This window comes from Epinephelus lanceolatus, chromosome 8 (assembly GCF_041903045.1).
Source record: "Epinephelus lanceolatus isolate andai-2023 chromosome 8, ASM4190304v1, whole genome shotgun sequence".
NCBI classification, from domain to species: domain Eukaryota; kingdom Metazoa; phylum Chordata; class Actinopteri; order Perciformes; family Serranidae; genus Epinephelus; species Epinephelus lanceolatus.
Genome location: NC_135741.1, coordinates 24,361,327 through 24,381,783, shown reverse-complemented (window position 1 = coordinate 24,381,783; position 20,457 = coordinate 24,361,327). Strand labels below are relative to the sequence as shown.

Below are 20,457 nucleotides of genomic sequence, written 5' to 3'. Positions count from 1 at the left end.
ACAAATGCAAATGTACTTCTATTAAAGGGGACGTGTATTCCAGCGTGCCCCCCGAAATTTCTTCTTCTTGTCTTTCGGCTGCTCCCTTCAGGGGTCGCCACAGCAGATCATCTGCCTCCCGTTGGTCTTTGACCAACAGTCGTCCAATTTCCACTGGCACCCTGCTGGTCAACAGCACCGGAGGCGGTCATTGTTAACCCAGGCCTCGACCGATCTGGTATGGCAGACAAGTTTTACGCTGGATGCCCTTCCTGACGCAACCCCCACCATTTATCCAGGCTTTGGACCGGCATCAGGAGTACACAGAAAAGTGCCCCCCCCCCAATGGTTGGTTTTGCCCCCCGAAATTTACACCTATGTATAACTGTATTCACAGGCTGAGTTGCCCTTTAAGCCTCTTTGATCCTATGATCCACCTGCTATGGACCACTGTTGCCCATCGCCAGGTGTCCAAGCACCTTTGTTGTAGGCTTTGTTATGCACGTGAACACTTCTATGACCGTGTCTACAGTACGGTGTCCCGAAATGTCAATGCGAGCCAGGGAAAGGTTTGGCCATGGGACAGAGTATTTGCTTCAGCAGTGTTTTTGCTTCACAGGGGTGAACCTCTGATGTAATTCAGCTGTCACATTAAACAAGCATATTGCACCCCGTTCATCTGATATCCTCATTACTCTCATTACCATGCTGCTTTGGATAGCTTTTCAAAAGCCCAGCGCTCCTTTCATCCATGGTACGCTTTGTTTAAGATCTCTCCACGGGGGTGTGATTCATAGATGCTCACTTCCTTTTTATTCATCGTGCATCAACACTGGAGAATGCAAGTTTCTGTGTGTAAGTCTGTGCGGGTTTATGTCCACGTGTCTATAGACCGTGGATTTATTACAGCAGAGATCAACCAGAGCTCACTGAATAATGCATCACCTGCTATCATGGAAAAATATGCTGAATACGCCTCAGCTGAACTTGAAGGTGTGGGAGGAGGTATGAAAAAGCATAAAGCTTGCTCTTGCCTTAGCTTCTATGTATGAGACAGCAGAGGGAAAACACTGCTCTCTACCTTGACAAATGAGCTCGGGTCTGGTTCAAGGAGGTTTCCTTCTTTCATATAATGAGCTATACCAGGGGAATTAGCATCCATGGGGGGACCTTTCTGCGTGTGTTTCACTTACAAAGTCTCAATTATGATATGTTGGCGCACAATTTCAACCCAGCGCTTTAAATTTCAGATGTAGTTTTAACCTTTAAAAATTCTCTGTGGCATGCCCTGAGTCTCTGAGCATGCACACCTCCCCAGCTGCCAGCAATTCTTTTGCAAGGGGAGGTGATGGATGCTGATTTAAACAAAAGTGTCATTTGTGGTCACACCAATGACAAGTGACATTACCGAAGAGACCCCCTAGCACTTAAAGAGATTGGGCTGTGGTTGGATTGCCCAGGGATGAACAGAGAGCGCCGTGTTAGAGGACATGCTCGTTTGTTGGGCTACTCCATATTCATAGACAATACACTGCAGGGCTGAAATGAAAGCAGTGGCCGTCAACCACATAAAGTCTCCTCCCCCACTCTATTAGCCTGATAGAGGATTGCCCTCTACCCTCCTTGGGGAACAGAAGTCAATGAAATGGACTGGCAAACACTGGTCAGGGGTACATTATGGGGGTTTTCTTCAAAGACTAAAGGTATATATATTTTTTTAAACCCCACATCCCCCTTCCAACCAACCCGTCATTCCTCCTTCTTCTCCCTTCCCTTGGCTAGACGGAGTGGAGGGGGTTTATCTCAGAGAGAATCTGGTGCCTTTGTTGCGATCCCTCAAAGTGTATTTGGGTTGATCCACCTGTTTGTGGCTGAGTGATAGAATTCCATACCTGAGGGCACAGCTTTCTGGGAGGTGCATGGGAATAAAGTCCCTGGCTATTGTTCTACCTGGGTGTGTGACAAGCGCCTCGAACATGGGAAGAAGGGGAGGAGATGAGGGAGAAATGTGGGCTTAGGCTGGGTGGCAGGGAACAAGAGGGAGTGGATCTGAACAGGCTGCAGGGAGGAAAACAACAGACAACAGAGGACAGGTGGATAGAGGCAGAACATGTTCTGGTGTGCTGCCTTCTCAGGCGAAGAATGTCACCTTGTCCTCTTTCTTCCCCTCTCTCCCTCTTTTTTTCTGGTTTTCTCCCTCCCATCTCTTTATCCCACTGTTCCCCATTGCAGTGTCCTGATATACAGGCAGCGTTTTCCCTCCTCTTTCTACCAGTGCCATAAGTTTAATCTCCCTCCACTGCAGTGGATCACTGTCTTTCAACAGACACAACAAAGCAATGCTTTGGTTCCTCCTCCTTCGAACAGTCCATCCATCACTGAGTCAGACATCGCCTACAGCCAGCCAGACATTCAGACACATCTCCACTGGACAACTCTGTGATCATCTTACACACCTGACTGGCCCTTGGCCAAGGGAGGAGCATTCATTACAAAAGGAAAATACATAAAAAGATAGAAACCTGAGAAAGAAAGAGAGCAGATAGCAGGGAATTTAAAAGAGGGGATGGAGGGGAGGCTGTTTCTCTTTTTACAGTAGCTGCTGGTTGATAGCCTGTCAGTTTATTCCCAACAAAGGTGTGGTTAAAGAAGTTTTTCACTCCTGGAAATAAGTTCTTTTTAAAAAACTGGTTTGTCTATGCAGTAGAAAGAAGCAAATACTTGAAACTGGTGCTACATGACCTGAAGAAAAAAAAAAAACAGAGAAAAGGGCTGTGGCATTTGCTAAATAGTTAGAAAACCAACAACTACCAGAATGATCTGCACCCAACAGGACCAATGAATACTCCTGCTGGTGGGTGACGAAATGTGAGCTTCACCATTTTGGCACAGGAACAATATGGCGACCAGCTGCAAATGATCTCTTATTATAAGTAATCTAAAATATGTTTCTGAAAACATTTTAGGAGAGAAATAGGCAACACAGTGACTTAATCTTGGTTTGTATTTGATCGGCACTGCTTAGTTTGACTGTTTGATCTCAGTATTTTCAGCCTCCGCTTACAGTACAAGAAACAGAATGGTACCCACTCCCTGTTCACAAATCCTCATATTACAGCCAAGCGATTCAGTAGAATATGTTTCTGAAGACATTTTGGGTGAGAATTGGCAATATAGCAACCAAATCTTTGTTTATATTTGATCAGCACTGCCTAGTTTCACTGACTGATCAGAGTTTGATCTGAGTTTTAGAGAGAAAGAGAGAGGCGGGTCGCTCTCTCTCTCAAAGTACAATCTGTATTTTGAGCAACAGCCCTAGAGCCAGCAAAAATGTATCATCCAGTGGATTTGAGCTGAGAGATGAGCAGGGAGATCTGGTTGCTTGTAAGGTGGAGAGACGTTAACGACAGTTCATTTTCACATACTACCCACAATGTTAGAATACAAAGCTAGCTGAAAATCAGAAAAGTATCCCTTTAATGAAACCGGTTGCTGGACAGTTACATAATTCACCCACATAATGTGTAAAGCCCTTTTCCCACTGGACAAAAACCACTAACACCCACTAATATCTGGCTTTTATATTTAATGGGGAAGGTTACAATTGGCATTCACTCCTGGGACAAATGACTCTGCAGTAGTGAGGGAATTCTTTGGCTCCAGCTCTCAATCGGCGGTCATGGAAATACGACACCTGAGTAGATGTGCTAATTTCAGCTACTGTGATGCTGCGATGCAGTGACGGGCCGCCACAAAATACCGTCCATCTCTGTCCAAGCAACATCGTTCAAAATTTAGGCCCTGATCATCACACAGAAAGTGTTTTAGCAGTTGGAGGTGGCCTTTTGTAATTGTATTTAATGTGAATGAAGCTTTTTGCTCGTGTTTATTTGCATTGCGACACGCCTCGTGTTTCTGCACTCTAAGCGCCTAACATTTTTGCCAGAGCACTCTGAACTCCTCAAGTTGAAAAAACTTCAACTCAGAGCGGAAAAGCGCTGCATGTCATCTCTGTTTTCTTTTTCCCATTGTCCAGTTGGATGATTGGAGAGGCGGGCCTTCTGTTATGGCCACAACAACAAGTTAACAGTTGGTAAACAATGGAGGAGAAACTTGTGGTAGGTGTTACTGGATACCCAGAGCTATACGGCCTGATGTTGGATAGCAGGTTGTCAAACTGCCCCCGAGCTATCCTCAAATGTGCCTGGAAACGTCCATCATCGAGGTGAAGCTCCTGGACCAACTGGTGGTACTCCCTGTGATCCACCCTTCTTTTTTAGTGTCTTGTACCCACGCAGATCTCTATTTCCCTGTGCCCAACAAACTATTTGCTGACAGCCTCTCACCCTTTAGCCAGAGCTACAACAAGAACCCTCTGCTTGAACATTTTAGGAACTAGCTACTAATTAATAATACTAATTACTGTGAAAGAAAAAAAAGGTAGATTGATTACACAGGAAGGGTTAGTGTAAGGACATGATGTGGTGGTTGCCTGGCAACAATAAAAAGGTGCAGCAAGCGTTTTTCTAGTCATGGCATTCAATTTAAAAAGAAAAAAAGGCAGTGTGGTGCGCCTCACATTTTGCAACCTGCAACCAGTGATTGGGGCCTTAGTTGGCACCAATTTGGAAAGAGAGAATGAATATGTAAGTCCATGCTGCTTTCTACTGTTTACTAACCTGTTAATAACCAGCCTATCCATAACATTGAATGTGAAAAAAAAAACAACACAAAGGCATATCTACTATCTATCTATTCGCTTATTTTTAACAAGTTTTCCCACAAAAAACTATTACAGTGTGTGTTGCTGTGTTTGTGTGTACCCTCCAGTTACCTAGGCTGTCATATGTGTGGAAATATAGAAGAGACATAAAGGAAAACTCCACTGAAAATCTTATGCATATCAAATACTTCTCACCTGTCACTTGCTCCTTTGCAGCTTATATTGTCAGCTTAAATGCACAGAAGCTACAATGTATTCCAACAGTGAGTCACAGCAAAATGTATCAGATGTCCATAGAAACTTCTTGCACCACAACAAAATCCACTTTCCTGCCTCCTACAGCTGCCGTTCTCTATGAAGAGAAAGCTACAAACTTGTCAGAGCTTCTTTTCATGCCTACAGGCTATGACTATTTCTAAGAAAGTCATACATTCTTTGGGAAGTATTCATTTAAGGGCCCAAGTTTACATTAGAATCAAGGTTTCATAAAATAAGGTTAGCTACGTAACCATGTAGGTCAGGGTTAGTGCTTCGGGTTGAAGTTAGGGAATGGATGTAAGCCAGTGCCCTGACAAGGGTAACCACACAGGGGTGTGTGTTTGCGCATATTTGTGTGTTTGTTTTGTGCTCTCATTGTGACCCTCTCTGTGTGAACACTGTAGCAGCGCTGTATGCCTTGTCTCCACAGTCGGACTTTGTTGAGCTGCGCTGTGCTGTTCTCTCTGTGTTCCCATCATCCCTGGCTGTCCCCTCCCATTAGCCCTGACAGCTATTTGTCTGTCATTACTGACCTCAAAACAGCACAAACACTCTCCGTCACCACACACACACACTCGCACACACACTCACACACACATACATATACACAGGCTGCACGCTAGCTGAGTCTTGCACTGCAAAATCATTTTGTGCCTGCGCTGTAGTTCAAACTTAATTATATGGTACGGTTTCATCACGCGAGGTGCTATGGAGATAAATATCACATTGGAATGTAATGAGACTGAGGCCAATCGAGACATATTTTCATTAAGTCTATTAATCCTGTCCTGAATGGGTTGGTGCAAGTTGCAACAAGAAGCCCAACATACGGCTACTCTCCCAAAGTATCATCATTATCAGAGCTGCCATTGATTTAAGGTGGAACCAGAGTCAAACAGGATATCAGTCATGAGGGAAGGAATAGAGCTGTGTCATTTTACCGGCCCACCTTTACTGCCCTTGAATGAGTAGATAATACAGATCCTGTGTAAAAAAGAAAGGGAAAATTACTGAGTCAAAGGATTTGGCTTTGCAGCGCTGATCGCTGCAACATATCTGCAGTATGAATCAGGAAGGTCACAACCTACTCAAGAGAGATCAGCCCACTAGATCCATGTGCATGTATGTGCATGTCCCTGTTTTTGTGTGTTGTACCAGCGCACAATCCCTCACCCCACAAGTAACAAAAGCCAACAGCCTCCAAAAGTTCAGTTGCTGCCGGACGAGGAGCCAGCAGGAGATTTATCTGCAGGATTAAAGGGGCGTGCATCTGCTTCTATGGCTCAAGCACGTGCATTGGCCCTGGTGTGTAGTCTGGACACTGTGTATTGTGGGGTTGACAGGCAAGGTAGGCAGGGGTATCAGAGGCAGGCTGTCTTCACCCTCATTCCATCCCATTTATTTTTGCATCATACCTCCTGCCTTAGCTCCCATCTTTCTTCTCTCTAGTCTCTCTTGGAATCCCCAGTCAGCTCCTCTGTGTCTACCAAAGAGACAGACTGGCAATTAAACCCTCCCAGCCTTGATTTAGCTACTTAGGAGAGATCAAGGTAGGATCTTTTGGGGGGCTTTTTGGGGCATGCCACTGTCATATTATCTCACTAGGGTGTCATTACCACTCCATCCACTCTGTCATTATGCACAATATTCCCCTTTGGGAGAGACTGAAGGTTTACTCGGCCTTATCTGTGTGTCGCGTGTATATGAGTGTGTTTTATTTTTGAAGAGCTGGTGTGTGTCTGGTGTTGTTCGTTACATGCAATAATTTTTGGAAGTGAAGCGGCTCTTGAAATGGACCTGTCTGGAAGTGAGTTCTCTGATCAGATTGCAAAGGGCAACAGATTGTGTGTGTGTAAGGATGGGAGGGGGACGATGAACTCACACTGTCCTTTCACCTAAAAATGTAAACTATGCATGTGAGACTTGAGCTGTTGGAGGCTTTGATCACTCATTAGAAACTGTTTTCACTTTGTCTGACCTTCTTGTTGTTGCCGTTTTGAAATCCCAACCACCGAGCATAATACTACACACTCTGCAGTCTGTACTTTACTTGTACCTTACAGCACAATGAAATTAGTAAAATTGCTGTTCTCCAAATTGGTAGGTTGGGTAAAATCTGAAAGACCTACAATTAGAGGGGAAAGTGTAACACCCGCCCTCTGATGCATAAGTATGTACACAGATGCAAACATGTTGCCTGTGCAGTGAGCTTACACTGACGTAAACGAAAAAATGTCACAAACAAAGCCAGTATTCATTTGTAGGCCATTTATATAGCTCATTATGTTTCATATCTGGCACCGCACTGTACACTATGGGGTTATTTGCAGTTTTATACGTGTGTGTGTGTGTGTGTGTTTAGAAGTCTCACTGCAGTGCGTACATTTGGATTAAGGACTGAGACATGTTCTGACTAATACTTAGCACTGTGCTAAAGTCTTGAGCAGCGACCCCTGCATCATTTCACTGTAGCTAAGCTCTCATAACTGCTATCTGACACACACACCCGTGCGCGCGCACACACACACTGTCAGACAGAAAGACACACACACATACCTTACATGCAACATGAATGCAAACAGAGACGCCAACAGGCATTTGAGGCAAGGAACCAAGTTTCAGCTTTCCTAGCTTTCCCCCTGCATAATCCTCCCATTAAAGCGTAGCATAACACCAGCAGTTCCAGGCAGCAAATCAAACAGATCTTTATCTGCATCCACCTACCTTGTGTGCATGTATTAACCTTCATAGGAAGCTAGAAATTAGCATACCATGATTAGAAAAGATGGGGGCGATAAAGTTTGATAGGAGCATGTGGTTTTTATATTTCATTACCATTTTTCAGGCTCTAAAATAAGAACTTGAAGTGGCCGCTTTGAAGTTTACAGAGGGGCTCGGCAGCACACTCTTGTGGGCACTTAGAGTCATACCTGCTTGGGTTTTGGGGGGAGGTTTTGCATGCTTGGCATGAAGGTGGAAAGCTTCATCGTGTGACTCCCAGCACTGTGTGAGTCTTGTTGCACCCAGTGCTTTCTCTGATGAAGCGCATCACTACCTGGGAGTCAGAGGCTGTGAGTTCATAATTCATTCCTAGCAGAGGGTGAGGCAGCTATCTGCTGGAAGGCTGTGAAGGGGAGCGTTCAGGAAGGTAAGCAGCTCAGGATACAGCCGCCAGACAAACACTCAGGGCTAACGACCTGCGCAGTGCTCTGTGCTGCAGGATCTTGAGGTGACAGGTGAGGCATCAGGCTGCTTTAAATGAATGTGAGTGTGTATATGTGGATGCGTGGAGACAAACTTAAAACGGAGTCAGCTGCTTCATGATGGACCCAGGTTTAAAGGCAGAGAGACATGTGAGTCAGAGGAATGTTGCCTTTCATGGGCCTGGCTGGATAATCCTCTATATGTGTAAAAGTGGGTGCATTGAGGTGTAAGGGTGTGCTAGAAAAAAAGTGAATTAAATCTTTTGGTGTGTGCACATACTTCTGTCTTTGATGTGTGTGTTCATGCACTTGCCTGTTATGTGTGCGTGTATCTGCCGACTGTGGTGTGTGAGTGCTTTTTTCTTTGTGCATTTGTGCAGGGCTTTTGGCCAGGCCTGTGATCCTGTTGATTGCGCTTGTGGTCAGGTGAAAGGGAGGCACACAGTCCTGCTGGGCCCGAGACTGGAAGGGAATACTGAATGGAACAGGGCCAAATTTTCATTCTGTCTCCCTCTTGTACCCTATGTCTGCTCGCTGCCTCTGCTGCTGAAATGAATTGGCTATTCCTGTAGGCCTGGGCACAGCTGTGTTCAGCCCGGAATACACACTGAGTTGATCATGAGGGAGGCAAGGAACGGACGAGAGTGAGAGATGAGAGAGAGAGATGGTAAGAAAAATGGAGACAGACAGACAGATGGCCAGCCATTTGTCACACGCTACAACCCATATGAAACAGCAGACACAGGGACATAACAGAAAAATCAGTCAGCTTCGCCTGACCACAAACACTGTAGTAATAATAAGCCAGTCATTTAGGTCACGAGAAGTCCCTAGCTCAGTGGTTATGAAATTGTCTGGCAACCCCAGTTTGTATCTCTGCCATTAGCTAGTCAGTGCGCAGACAGCCACCATCCTCTGAACTGTCAGACTGGGTCTGAGGAGCTGCTAATGGTGTTTCTACTGTATGACTCTGATGTACTCTGTTCTGTGTGCATGGCAGAGAGAGACATAGAGAGATCGAGAGAAAAAAAGAGGTTTGATGAGGGAGAATATGTTGGGGGATATGTTGAGGAAGCTCCCAGTGTATCCCCCAGTCTCTTTAAATCATCTCACTGACTCAGAGTTCTCTCAATAATGTATACATAAGGCAAGGGCAGGTTTTCTCAGGATTTAGAGCCAGCAGTTAGTCTGAAATCTCAATGCGGCGCACACACTAGGTCGATAAAGTAAATTATGAACGCTGCACAGATAATCACTAAAGCTGCTGCGCAGCACAAAACTTTGAGATGCCAAAATATATTTCTTAGTTGTCATTTCATTATGTTTATCCCAGTCAGGACCTGTATTATCAAATGTATTGAATCTTATTAGCATCTCTGTCGGTAATATTCCCACATCAAACAAATCACCAGCACCAACTATAGACTGAGTATGTACTTCTGATGTCACCCTCCCCTCTGGGCCATGTGGAGGACAGGTGCCTGCTTCGCGGCCGGGCAGAAAGGCAAGTTGGCAGCTGGACTGCTACCACCTTCTTCTCTCTGCCTCTGCTGCCAACAACCCTGGCACATCTGTGCCTGTCCAGCGTGCCCAGTGCCAACTACCCTGCTCCCATTGTTCTCTCCTGAATGCACCCAACGCCCATGGGAAAGAAGGCTGAACACAGTGTGGCACAACCTACACAGCCTGTTAGATAATCTCAAGACATGAAAAGATTCTCTTAGCCTAGATTCTAGAAACAGCTTTTTTGTCTTGCGTCGTAGACAAGGAAAACACCCGATGGTGATGTTCATAAGATTCCTCCTCTATCAGCTTCAGTTTCTAGTGTCAGACATTCACTACAATCCTGTATGAGTATAACAACATTACATAGCATTGATGAAATAACATTTTTTTAATATACAAAACAGTATATTGCTTTCCATGTGTGATTAATTATGTGGCTGTCTCTTAGTTTGGAACAGTGTCTGAGCTCATCATGATACTGCATCAAATCATGATCATTGCATGAGGTGGGAAACACAGGTTCATCCAGGAACCATATGAAAATGCTATGATCCTCCATCTGTTACTTACACTTTAACTGCAGGTTATTTTCCTCGACTTGTACAAACTCCCAACACACACACTCACATAAAGTTAGGGAATTAAAATGTGTCACATGGAGAAATAGGATTTGGGAGCACTGATTTGTGTGTATGTGTGTATATAGTATATGTATTTCCCAAGTGAAGGCGGGGATGTAGCCAATAGCAGATTTATCAGGGCCACGCAGGCTGGCGAATTATTCCAAATAGGAGAATCAGTCGCTCCCGCCTTTGATCTCTCTTCTGCCTGCTCTCTAATTTTAACCCTCCTTCTCCCCCACCCTACACTCTGTGTATACTGCACCAGTTTCCATCTTTAACTCTTTCCCCTCTGCCTCCACCTGCAGATAGCCTGTTTTGTCCTTTGTCGGTCTCTTTTTCTTACTGTTCTTTCATAGTTTTCTCAGTATATGTAAGGACAGTGTAAGCATGCCTTTTATTCTCTTTTTTATTGGCTTTTAAAGACAGAATGAACAAGAACCACAAAAACAAAACACCATATGAACGAGCATGGGCTTTTGCCTGTTTGCCTGTGAAAGTGTGGGTGCTTACACACACGCACACATACATACACATACATACACCCTAACCATAAACCTAAATCACAGTTCTAACCAAAGAAGTCATTATTTTCAAGGCCCAAAATCAAAATGGCCCTCACAAAGATAGAACCATTAAAGCTCTCACACACACACACACACACACACACACACACACACACTTCAAGCAAGCTACTGGCTGCAACACCGAGCCTTCTGGTGGTGTCCCGCAGGCCGTTTAAGACCTCTGATTATGGCCCCCGCGAGCCTGGTAGGATTCCTGGCGTGTCAGAGGGTTTAACAACATCCAAATCACTGTCCGAGTCCTCTTAGCTCTTGCAGACCAGTCTGTCTGTCATTCTCTCTCTGATCACACAGATCAGGCTCCAAGAGCCAGCAGGGAGAGCAGAGAGAGGGGGAATATGGCATTACATGGAGTTAAGACTTGAAGGCTTATTTCTATGTGACGGTAATATAGTCTGTAATATTTTTTTTTTGATCAGTTCGTAGAGAATTGTCTCCCACAATTTTTACAGTCAAGGTTATGTCTTCAAATGGTTTGTTTTGCTTGACTGAAGGTATTCAGTTTGCAGTGATATAAAGAGAAATCCTCACATTCAAAAGGTGAGAACAAGTGAAAGTTCAGAGTTGCTTATTACTTGATTATCTAATGTGTTGTCAATTAATCATCTGTCAACTGATCAAAGGATCCATTCAGCAGTAGTGTTACAGTCAACCTGTAGTGTGTGTGTGTGTGTGTGTGTGTGTGTGTGTGTGTGTGTTTGTGTGTACAGTAGCGCTGGCTGTGGTTTTACTGTGTCATATGGTTATCTCGTTCTGTTCTGTTGTCACAAAACAGTCTCTTATAAAATTAAACACTTATGACTTAACATTTTATTAGCTCTGGCTCTAATGCAAGATTTTGTCATTGTGCAGAGTAGCGCCTGGTGGGAACCACAAACTGTACAAACACACACTTATTCACATACACACTGCACAAACACACATATGCGCAAAAACTTGTGCAGGTCACACAGGCACAACGATTTGTTTGATTTACACTGTGGGAAGGTCCCCGAAGAGAGGTTTAAATTAATGGGGTAATTATACACAGGGAGAAGAAAGCAGCCACACTCTGATTTATGCACACTGACAAACACACACATGCTTCCACGTACGCGCACGCACACATACGCACACGCACACGCACACATAGTGTCCCTGATGGGACAGATTGTGTCTTTGCTCCAAGGACAACTGCTCCTCTCTCCTCGCTGGTCTTCAGCTCCATTCACTTCGTCAGATCTAAGCTCCCCCTGCTGCTGCAGAGACATGTTCTGTTCCCCGGTCAGCCAATCTCTCCGTTTGTCTGCCTGCCAGAGGCTGGCCGACCCACTGCCAGTAACAGTCTCCATGTTCAAGTGCAGACTCACTGGGGAGCTACAAACATTACTGCTGTGCAACTTCAGCTAACGGTGTCACTCCTTCCAAGCAAAACGCACACACATGCACACACATGCTTGCACAAAGAGTCACAGACACAAACGTAGACCATGTATCAACATGCGGTATAGTGTCATGATAAATGCAGTCAAGAGGCATTGCATTAGTCATGTTGTTGGTGGTGCAGCCCTGGAGGAGGAGCTGCCCTCATCAGTTATGGAGGTGTAGGAGAGAGCAGCTACAGGACCTCCCATCCTCCCTAATCACAACAAACAGCATCTAGGAGCTCAGCTTAAAAAGACTGACTGGATGTTTGTTGTTCTGACAAATTTCTGACTGTGCATACTTCAAAAGAAATTCATGATTTGGAAAACACACAAAATATTACTTCTCATAATTTATACTGAAATGTTAAGTGCTGAGTCAGCCTTCAATGATGAGACGATGAGTATGATCCACCAGCTGGAAAACCAACAGGCACTTGTTTCTCATGGTGTAAGAGTAGTTGCGTGTCTGACCATGACTTTATGCATTCATACATGTGCGTGCATGTGTATATCTGCAGTTTATTCAGTGGAAGAAACTTACATGCCCAACTAGAGATAATGATGCAGTGCTCTCCACCTCGAGGCCCACAGATGCGCCGCAGAAGGCAGCTGGGCTTCAGCTGAGACAGCACTTTCACTCAGTCTGACAAAGTCAATCTCTCTCCTTCTATCTCTTTCTCTCCCACTCCCTCTAATCCAAACTTTGGAGACTGCATCTGCTAACACCATATTCCTCCGTGCAGCACCATATTATTTTCTCTGATCGCAGTCCGTTGACGTAAAGCTTGATGAAAATGCAGAGGTGTCAAATAATGCACCAAATTACCATGTGACAGCGTTGAAGCAGGTAGAAGGGAGTTGCAGCAGGAAGCAGAGCGAGGGACAGCAAGTAACGGAGTGAGAGAGTAGCTTAGAGCAATCCCAAAAAGGAGAGCGGCAAAGCTTTAAGTCTCGGGGGAATTTGAAAGCCACAGAAATCCAGTTGCGGATATTAAGAGGCTTAATCTAAGAGCTTGCTGAGGCTGAGTTTTGCTGTGTGGGCCCCATCACTATCATCCTTGACAGAGGTTAAAGAGGAGACGAGGGGGGATAAGGAGGAGAGGGAGAGAAGGCAGATGGGAGCAACGACGAGAATAGGAAGCCGTGTATCATTATGACAGCCTTGCATGCTTTTAGAAGAGAATTAAACATTGAGGTAGTGCACAGGTGTGTGTATATTTGTGTGTGACTGTGTGTTTTTTAAACTCCTGTGAAAATCTGCTCAAACAGCATGTTGGATACAGTCAAAGCCAGGGAGCATGTGTCAGACGTGAGTAAAGGAATCAGAGTCCATCATGATTCATTCATTCCATAATTGGACACAACCAAGTGATCCAACTCTGGTGCTCGAGTCAGGATGACATAAAGCAACGCACGCTGAGATGAAAGTCATTATCATCAAGCTGCAGATGTCTCCCAGGAGAGGAGAGGAGAGGAGAAGAGAGGAAAGTGACAGACAGATGGATAAGAGAAATCCCCACAGCTTCTGTGGCATTCTTTTCTTCTCTGTGGCATTCCTGCTTCATTTGATGTGAATGTTTTAGTATAATGAAATGCTTCAGTGATGTGAATACTACAAAGCCCAGAAAACCCTCAGTATCACAGTATTTGTGCTCAGCAGTGCTGCTGCACTATGGCGCTTCAGTCTTGTCATCTTGTCAGGAAAACACAGAGTGTGTGTCCACAGCAATCATTCAAGCATCCTTAACGGCCCAAATGCTGCCTTTTCTCTCAGTTTAGAGATTATGTGTTCCACTGGGGTGCCACATAGTTTTGCTCTGTATGCAGAGAAATAATTGCTTTGCAGTGCAATTATGGTGCATTGTGCTTTTTGGAATTCAGTGGCAGACTCCAGGAAACAACATCACGCAATCAGTAATAAGATGCACAAGTCATTTTTCTCTCTCTGTCCCTCTATTTCCATTTTATACTTCATTTAAATGTGTTACCAGGGACATTTATCACCAGTAACTGTCAAAACAAACATGGCGGCTGTTTTAATTAGGTTTTACACATGTGAGTTGTAAGAACATGTCATGTTTATTTATCTATCTCTCTTTCTCTGTGTGCAGGAGGTATAAACCGGGCCGGGGCGGCGGTGCCAACGTTCTTACGGACCCCCACAATGATCCAGCCCCACCTGGACATGAAGCCCTTCCTACAGTTCCCCATGGAGACCCCCCCTCCTCCGCACAGCATGAGCCTCTTCCACAACTTCAACACGGTGAGAGCTGACACAGACTCACAGATATAAACAAACAAATATGCACACACTGCAGTTTTTTAAAGGTATACTTCACCCCAAAATGATCATTTGTATATAAGTTATTCTCTCTGTGTTACGCTGAATTGGTGAAAAAAACTTTGCCTCGATGATGAATGAAGCATCTAGAAATGGAGAAAGTTCTTGATGAATTGGAATAAATGGGGGCCGCGTTAAACAACAGCAAATATATCAAAACACTTGTTTACAAACTCACGCAACTCATGCAGTGTAGACTGAAGTCACAATAACAAGAACAAGATATTTGAAATCTGCAAACGTCCTTATTTCTGATGTAATTTTCAGCCATAACTGTGACGTTTAAAGATAAATAGTTAAATATGATGGTCCGAGCTAAGCTTATTTTATGTGCCGTGTTGCTTTGCTAGCATCTTCGATAAACCAGATCTACTGGCATGGAAGCTAAGCAATGTACTGCTGTACATTTTGGCTCCAGCAAAATGTATTTTATTCTCTTAAAATAATCCTCTCTCTTAAAAAGATCAATATCGGGGCGTCTGTAGCGTAGTGGATAGTGCCGGCACCCCATGTATAGAGGCCTCGCTGAAGCGGTCGCAAGTTTGACTCCGGCTTGCAACCCTTTGCTGTATGTCGTCCCCCCACTCTCTCTCTCCTCCCCCCATTTCACACACTATCCTGTCCATTAAAGGCAAAACGCCCCAAAAAAACATAATATTAAAAAAGATCAATATCAGTTTAATTGTTGCAGAAATGTTCAATTTTTGCAACAATTAAATTGTGTTGTATGTTGCAATATTTCTAAGCATTTTTTGCGATGAAATTGCAGGAGCAAGTGAAAATTGTAAAAGTAAATTACAATTACATAGGATGCACATTTTGATCATGACATGATGCATTAAAATAAAATATAAAAATAAATTATAAAAAATCTAAATATAAAATATAAAAAAAATCTTTGCTGGTCTAAGGTCATATATATATAAATATATGTCATAGCCAGTCAGGAAGATTAAGATGGCAACAGCAAGGACAACAAAGATGAAACAGGCTGATCTGATTATAAAAACAGTGATCAACAGCAAGAACAGGCTACATTACAGACGAGTAGTTCTGGCATCAGATGAGAGAAAGACTATCATGCGCTGTGCATATTAAGCATCTGGTGAGTGGGAGCCCTGGATCCTGCCCCCTGGCAGCTTCACTGCCAGGTGAGGGAGAGCCCTTTTTGACAGCTTGACAGTGGTTGTGACACTTTATAGTTTGTACAGTTAAAAAGCTGCAACAATTACTCAGTTCAGTAATCTCTGTCCAGTGTTCTACAGTGGTTTGTTAAATTTTGTTATGCGTTTGAAATGATAAGCATCCTCGCCATGGGAGATATTAAAATTTGCCGGCTCTGTGCTGCAGGAAAAGGCCTCGCATGTTTGCATTAAGGTGCTGCTCACACTGACACAAGAATGGCTCAACTAAGTCATTACACCTGTTAATAAACGTTAGCAGAGTGATGCTAACTGTCATCGCTGTCACTGTGTGTATGTGTGTGAGACTCTTTCCCAGGGGCAGTAGTCTCATGATAAATGATAAGAGACAGAGAAGGGTTTAGTGGCTCGATATGCTGCGCACACCCATTTTGAACTGTCAAATTTGCAGTAAAGTTGCAGTGATCGGACAAAATTGAAAGGTTGGGCAGAATTGGCTGAATTTGCCCCTGGAGGGACTGATACGTGGAATATTTTCTTTGCTTGACCTGACACACTAAGTGATTGAGGCAGTGGTACCAGCAACTCCCGTGTTCTACAATGTAAAATTACTGTTTTTGTCAATAGAGTCTGATAACTTTGAGATAATGGCTTTAGTTCCCTGTCAGAAATCACTGTCTGAGGGCAAAGTAAAGCGGTGGAAATATTCTAAATGTGGCATACACCTAAACCGATATTGATTATTCTAGGTGGGCCTGTCCTTAGGTGGCTAAAAACTATTGAACTGAGGCAGTGTTCGCTCAGCTGTGAATTTATGTACATGGCGCAGGGGTTTTCTACAAATCCAGACAGACAGATTTATTTGACAGTCATAAAATATACATAAAACTGCTTCATCCAAAGAAAGTTAACACACATGTACGACTATCAAGGATAAATTACACAAAAAGCTATAGGTTCTATTGTGTATATGTGATTTGTTCATTATTGTGTACTATTATGATTCGATCTACAATCAAAGTCACATATGAATTTTCACTAAAACATTACTATTTAAAACAGGCTTAGGCAGGAATGAGTAGCATGCCTGGGCAAGTACGTGCATTTGAACTCTGCTTGTGTGTTCCAATAAAATCACACCTCGCAGCTTGTTTTTTGGCCAGGAGTACTGCTGTCACTCACCCATGCCTGTCGCTTCCAAATGATGCATTTGGGGGTGAAGCATTCCTTTATCTCACCCAGTGCAATAAGACAAACACGCAAGAGGGACCAGGTTCTTCACAAAATCTGGGAAACTTGTAGATGTGCAGGATGTGGTGATGTCTGTGTATTCACTTTTATAGTACAGCGTTATTACTGCCCATGTGTGACATATATTTATTACAAGGCTTTAAATTGTCTTTAAATTTCTGAGGTCCTGCTGTTTCTACATCAAGAATGCATGTTGTGTCAGACAGGCTCACTACAAGGGAAGCAGGGTATTCCTAAGACTGTATTATTTCATGTAAACACGATCAGTCCCATTCCCTAATTCAAAGCACAGAATGAAAGAGCAGTTCTAAGGCCATCCTCATAGCTGTGTACTTCAAACACCGCAGCCTGTTTGATGTGGTATTTATTTTAACGGAGAGGGATCTTCCTGTTTCCCCAGGCCCTGACTAACATCTTATCATTTAGATTAGACCATAGAGACACTTAGCATTTCACCAACTCAGCATAATGTGCCGCCTGTTGCTCCAGACTCCATTAGGGAGCGTCAACACATCTCTCGTCAGCAATATGTAAAATCTGTGAACTTTGTATGTACTGTATGTGGGGCGATGCTATTCTCGGAGCATGTCTGCAACAGAGTTATTCTCTGCGTGTGTCTGCTTGGTATATTTGTCTGCAGTTTGGAAATGTGCGACATAGCAATCATCTATCACTAATTGGAAATATCTGGCACATGCTTTGTACGTATGGCACTATGGGGATAGTATCAGGAGTCCAGACACTGTTAAACACATTTTAATGATACAGTCATTTTAATAGCCCTCCATGGGCCATGACATAAGTGGAAGCATTCTCACTGATGTTAAAACGGCAGTGCACCCAGCAGACATGGATTAATAGAGATACCGAAATTACGCAGGCACTCAGTTTCCACTCTTGTGTCTGCTAGCACAGCCCTGAAATCACTCTCTTTCTTCATTCTGTCTCGCAGCCCCTGGAAGACTCCCCCTGTAACTCTCGCTCTCTCCCTCATTTGCTAACACCGCTCTGCTCCCCATCCTCCTCTTCATAACGTTAACTGCGTCTGAAGGTCCACAGGGACGCTGTGAATGTTAATAGCTGTTGCTGCTGATGACTGCGAGCCAGCAATGGGTGGTGTTTTACAGCCCTGTGGCCAGGAGATGGGGCCATAGGAGAGGCTTGGAGGACAGTGTGACCTTATAGCTCCACTGCATATTGGCACGTACACATGGACAGTACTTTAATGTCTTAACTGCACCGCATTAAAACAATGGAGAAATGACTTACTGACACGCTCACCCTGATAGTACAGTTGATATTTGACTGAAAGGTCTAGTAAAAGAGCATGTGATACCTGAAGCATCAGCCTCAGTTTCTGTATCTGTGGCATGCATAGTACAGTATTAGAATGCATCTTTTATATATATAAATGCAAACATACAAGATACAACTTGCTGCTGCTAATGAGGGCTCTGTCTTGATGTTTTCCTACGCAGGAAGTCACGGCCCTCAGCTTTCCCAGAGTTGTTATGCTTATTTTAGTTTACAGGAAGACCTAGAGTAATAGAGTAACTGTTTGCAGCTCTGTTTACATCGCTGACAATATTTTATGGCTTCTTTGGCTTTTAGGCAGAAGAATGTTTAAACAGTCGGAGCATGACTCTGCTTGAGTCTCATCTCTTTTATTTATCTGTATGAATGGAGGGTAATCTAGGATTATTTCGCATTAAAGGTACCATTTCTAGCGTCTTAGATGCCTCCCGGTGCCTGTCTGCACCAACACACTGTGATAAATATATGATATGCACACTATTCAAATGAAGACACAGCGTTATAGCAGCAGTAACGCTGAGAAATGTCCCTGCACTAAGCTAGCAGCTAGTTATTCTATCATTGTCTCTCATTAAGTGATCTGTGCTGAGTTTGTACAGTCTTAATGAGACTCACATTGAGGGTTATTAGCCTCATAGCAGAGGAATGGCCCCTCCTGAAGCCATATACAGCTTTAATGGTCTTCTAATGTGATTTGTCCTCTACCTGCCTGTCTCGCCCGATGCGCCTCTAGACAGTGACATGGCTGAATTATTTATCCGCAGCAGCTGGTCCTGATATAGACGCACTCTCACACACCTCTGAGCTGCGATGCATGTCCTGATGTAGGCGCGCTCAGGCTGCATAGTCAGGAATTTCCGATGAAGGCGTGCGATGATGCAAAGTCATGTGCAGACTTGTTGAATCTCACCTGCTGTCCGTACTCCTTTTATGCCTTCTTTCACTGTCCTCCTAAAAAACGCATATTCCATAGTCTTATTCCAGCAGATTAATAAACATTTCATCACACCTGTTGCCTCTACAGGTTTCAGACTCAGGTTCAGACTTAGGTTTCATTTCAACATAAGTTAGGACACATATGAAATGGTGGGTTTTAAGGTCCTCCAGAAGATTATTATTTATTATTTTTATGCACCAATTTGTGCCTTTTCTGCATCAATTTATGGTGTAAATGTCTTTAATTTTGCCAAAATAAAAGTCCTCTACTGCTTTCATGTTTTTATTGAGGGGTACAAATGCACATGTTCTAAATATTGAACATCCCTCCCGAAATCAACACCTATGTTCAGGCTAATAGTAATTATTTAAAGTGTATTTTGGGGCTTTATCAGATCTCATGCGTACTGATGTCTGGTTGCAAAGCATCACATATGTCTTCAAACCAGTGTAGCAAGAAACCAGAGAAGAAGAGTACTGTTTGGGTGTGTGTGTGTTTTTGTGTGTGGTTCGGTTGGGGGTTGGTGGGTCGGGCAACAGCTCCAGCGGCGGATGATGACATTTGATAGATGGTGTGAACTTGGGGAAGAGGGGGCGAGTCGAGCAGGAGGAGTGCGGGACACACAACCCAGGCTGCATCTGGACAGATCGAGTATGCATGAAGACGAGGGAGAGAGAGCGAGAGAGAGAGAGAGAGAGAGAGAGAGAGAAGGGGAGGAGAAAACTGGAAAGCGGGCTGAGGGAAATGCACTACGGGGAAGCGTGAGGCAGAGAGAGAGAAAGCAGCTGAGAGGAGAGGAGAGGAGAGGAGAGGGAGGCTGAACAAAAGGAAAAGGCACTTGTTAGGTGATGTGTCAGTGAATAAAGAAAGAGTGAGGCAAAGATTTGAGAAAATCTTCACAGCAGACACTTCTTCTCTTGCAGCATTTCAAAGAGAAGCAGAGAGCGTGCCAAAAGAGGGAAAACAAAGAAATCGTAGCTGGCAATGCATCACTAGGCACAAGTCCTGTTTTCTTAGTGAGTTAGTTTGTATTCAGCATTGACAACCAACCAGGGGGCTGAATGAGTGAGGAAGGTGCACCACACACCCTCAATCTTGCACATGCTGAGGCTCAAACACACACTTTGGCCGGCAGCACACACACAGGAGGACCAATGCAGCTCCAAGCTTCTTCAGATACAGAGGAGAAGAAG

General features: G+C 44.0%; 1 protein-coding gene across 3 annotated transcripts in view; it reads left to right on the top strand.

Moving 5' to 3' along the window:
• Positions 1-20,457, top strand: part of znf385a (zinc finger protein 385A) — a 75,357-nt gene that overhangs the window by 27,158 nt on the left and 27,742 nt on the right. For 2 of the 3 annotated variants that reach the window (XM_033629686.2, XM_033629688.2), the window contains exon 2: positions 14,391-14,542. In XM_033629686.2, coding sequence (XP_033485577.1) covers positions 14,391-14,542 — 152 coding nt within the window. Of the gene's footprint in view, positions 1-14,390; positions 14,543-20,005 lie in introns of those variants that run through there. The other variant, XM_033629689.2, reaches the window with a different exon arrangement.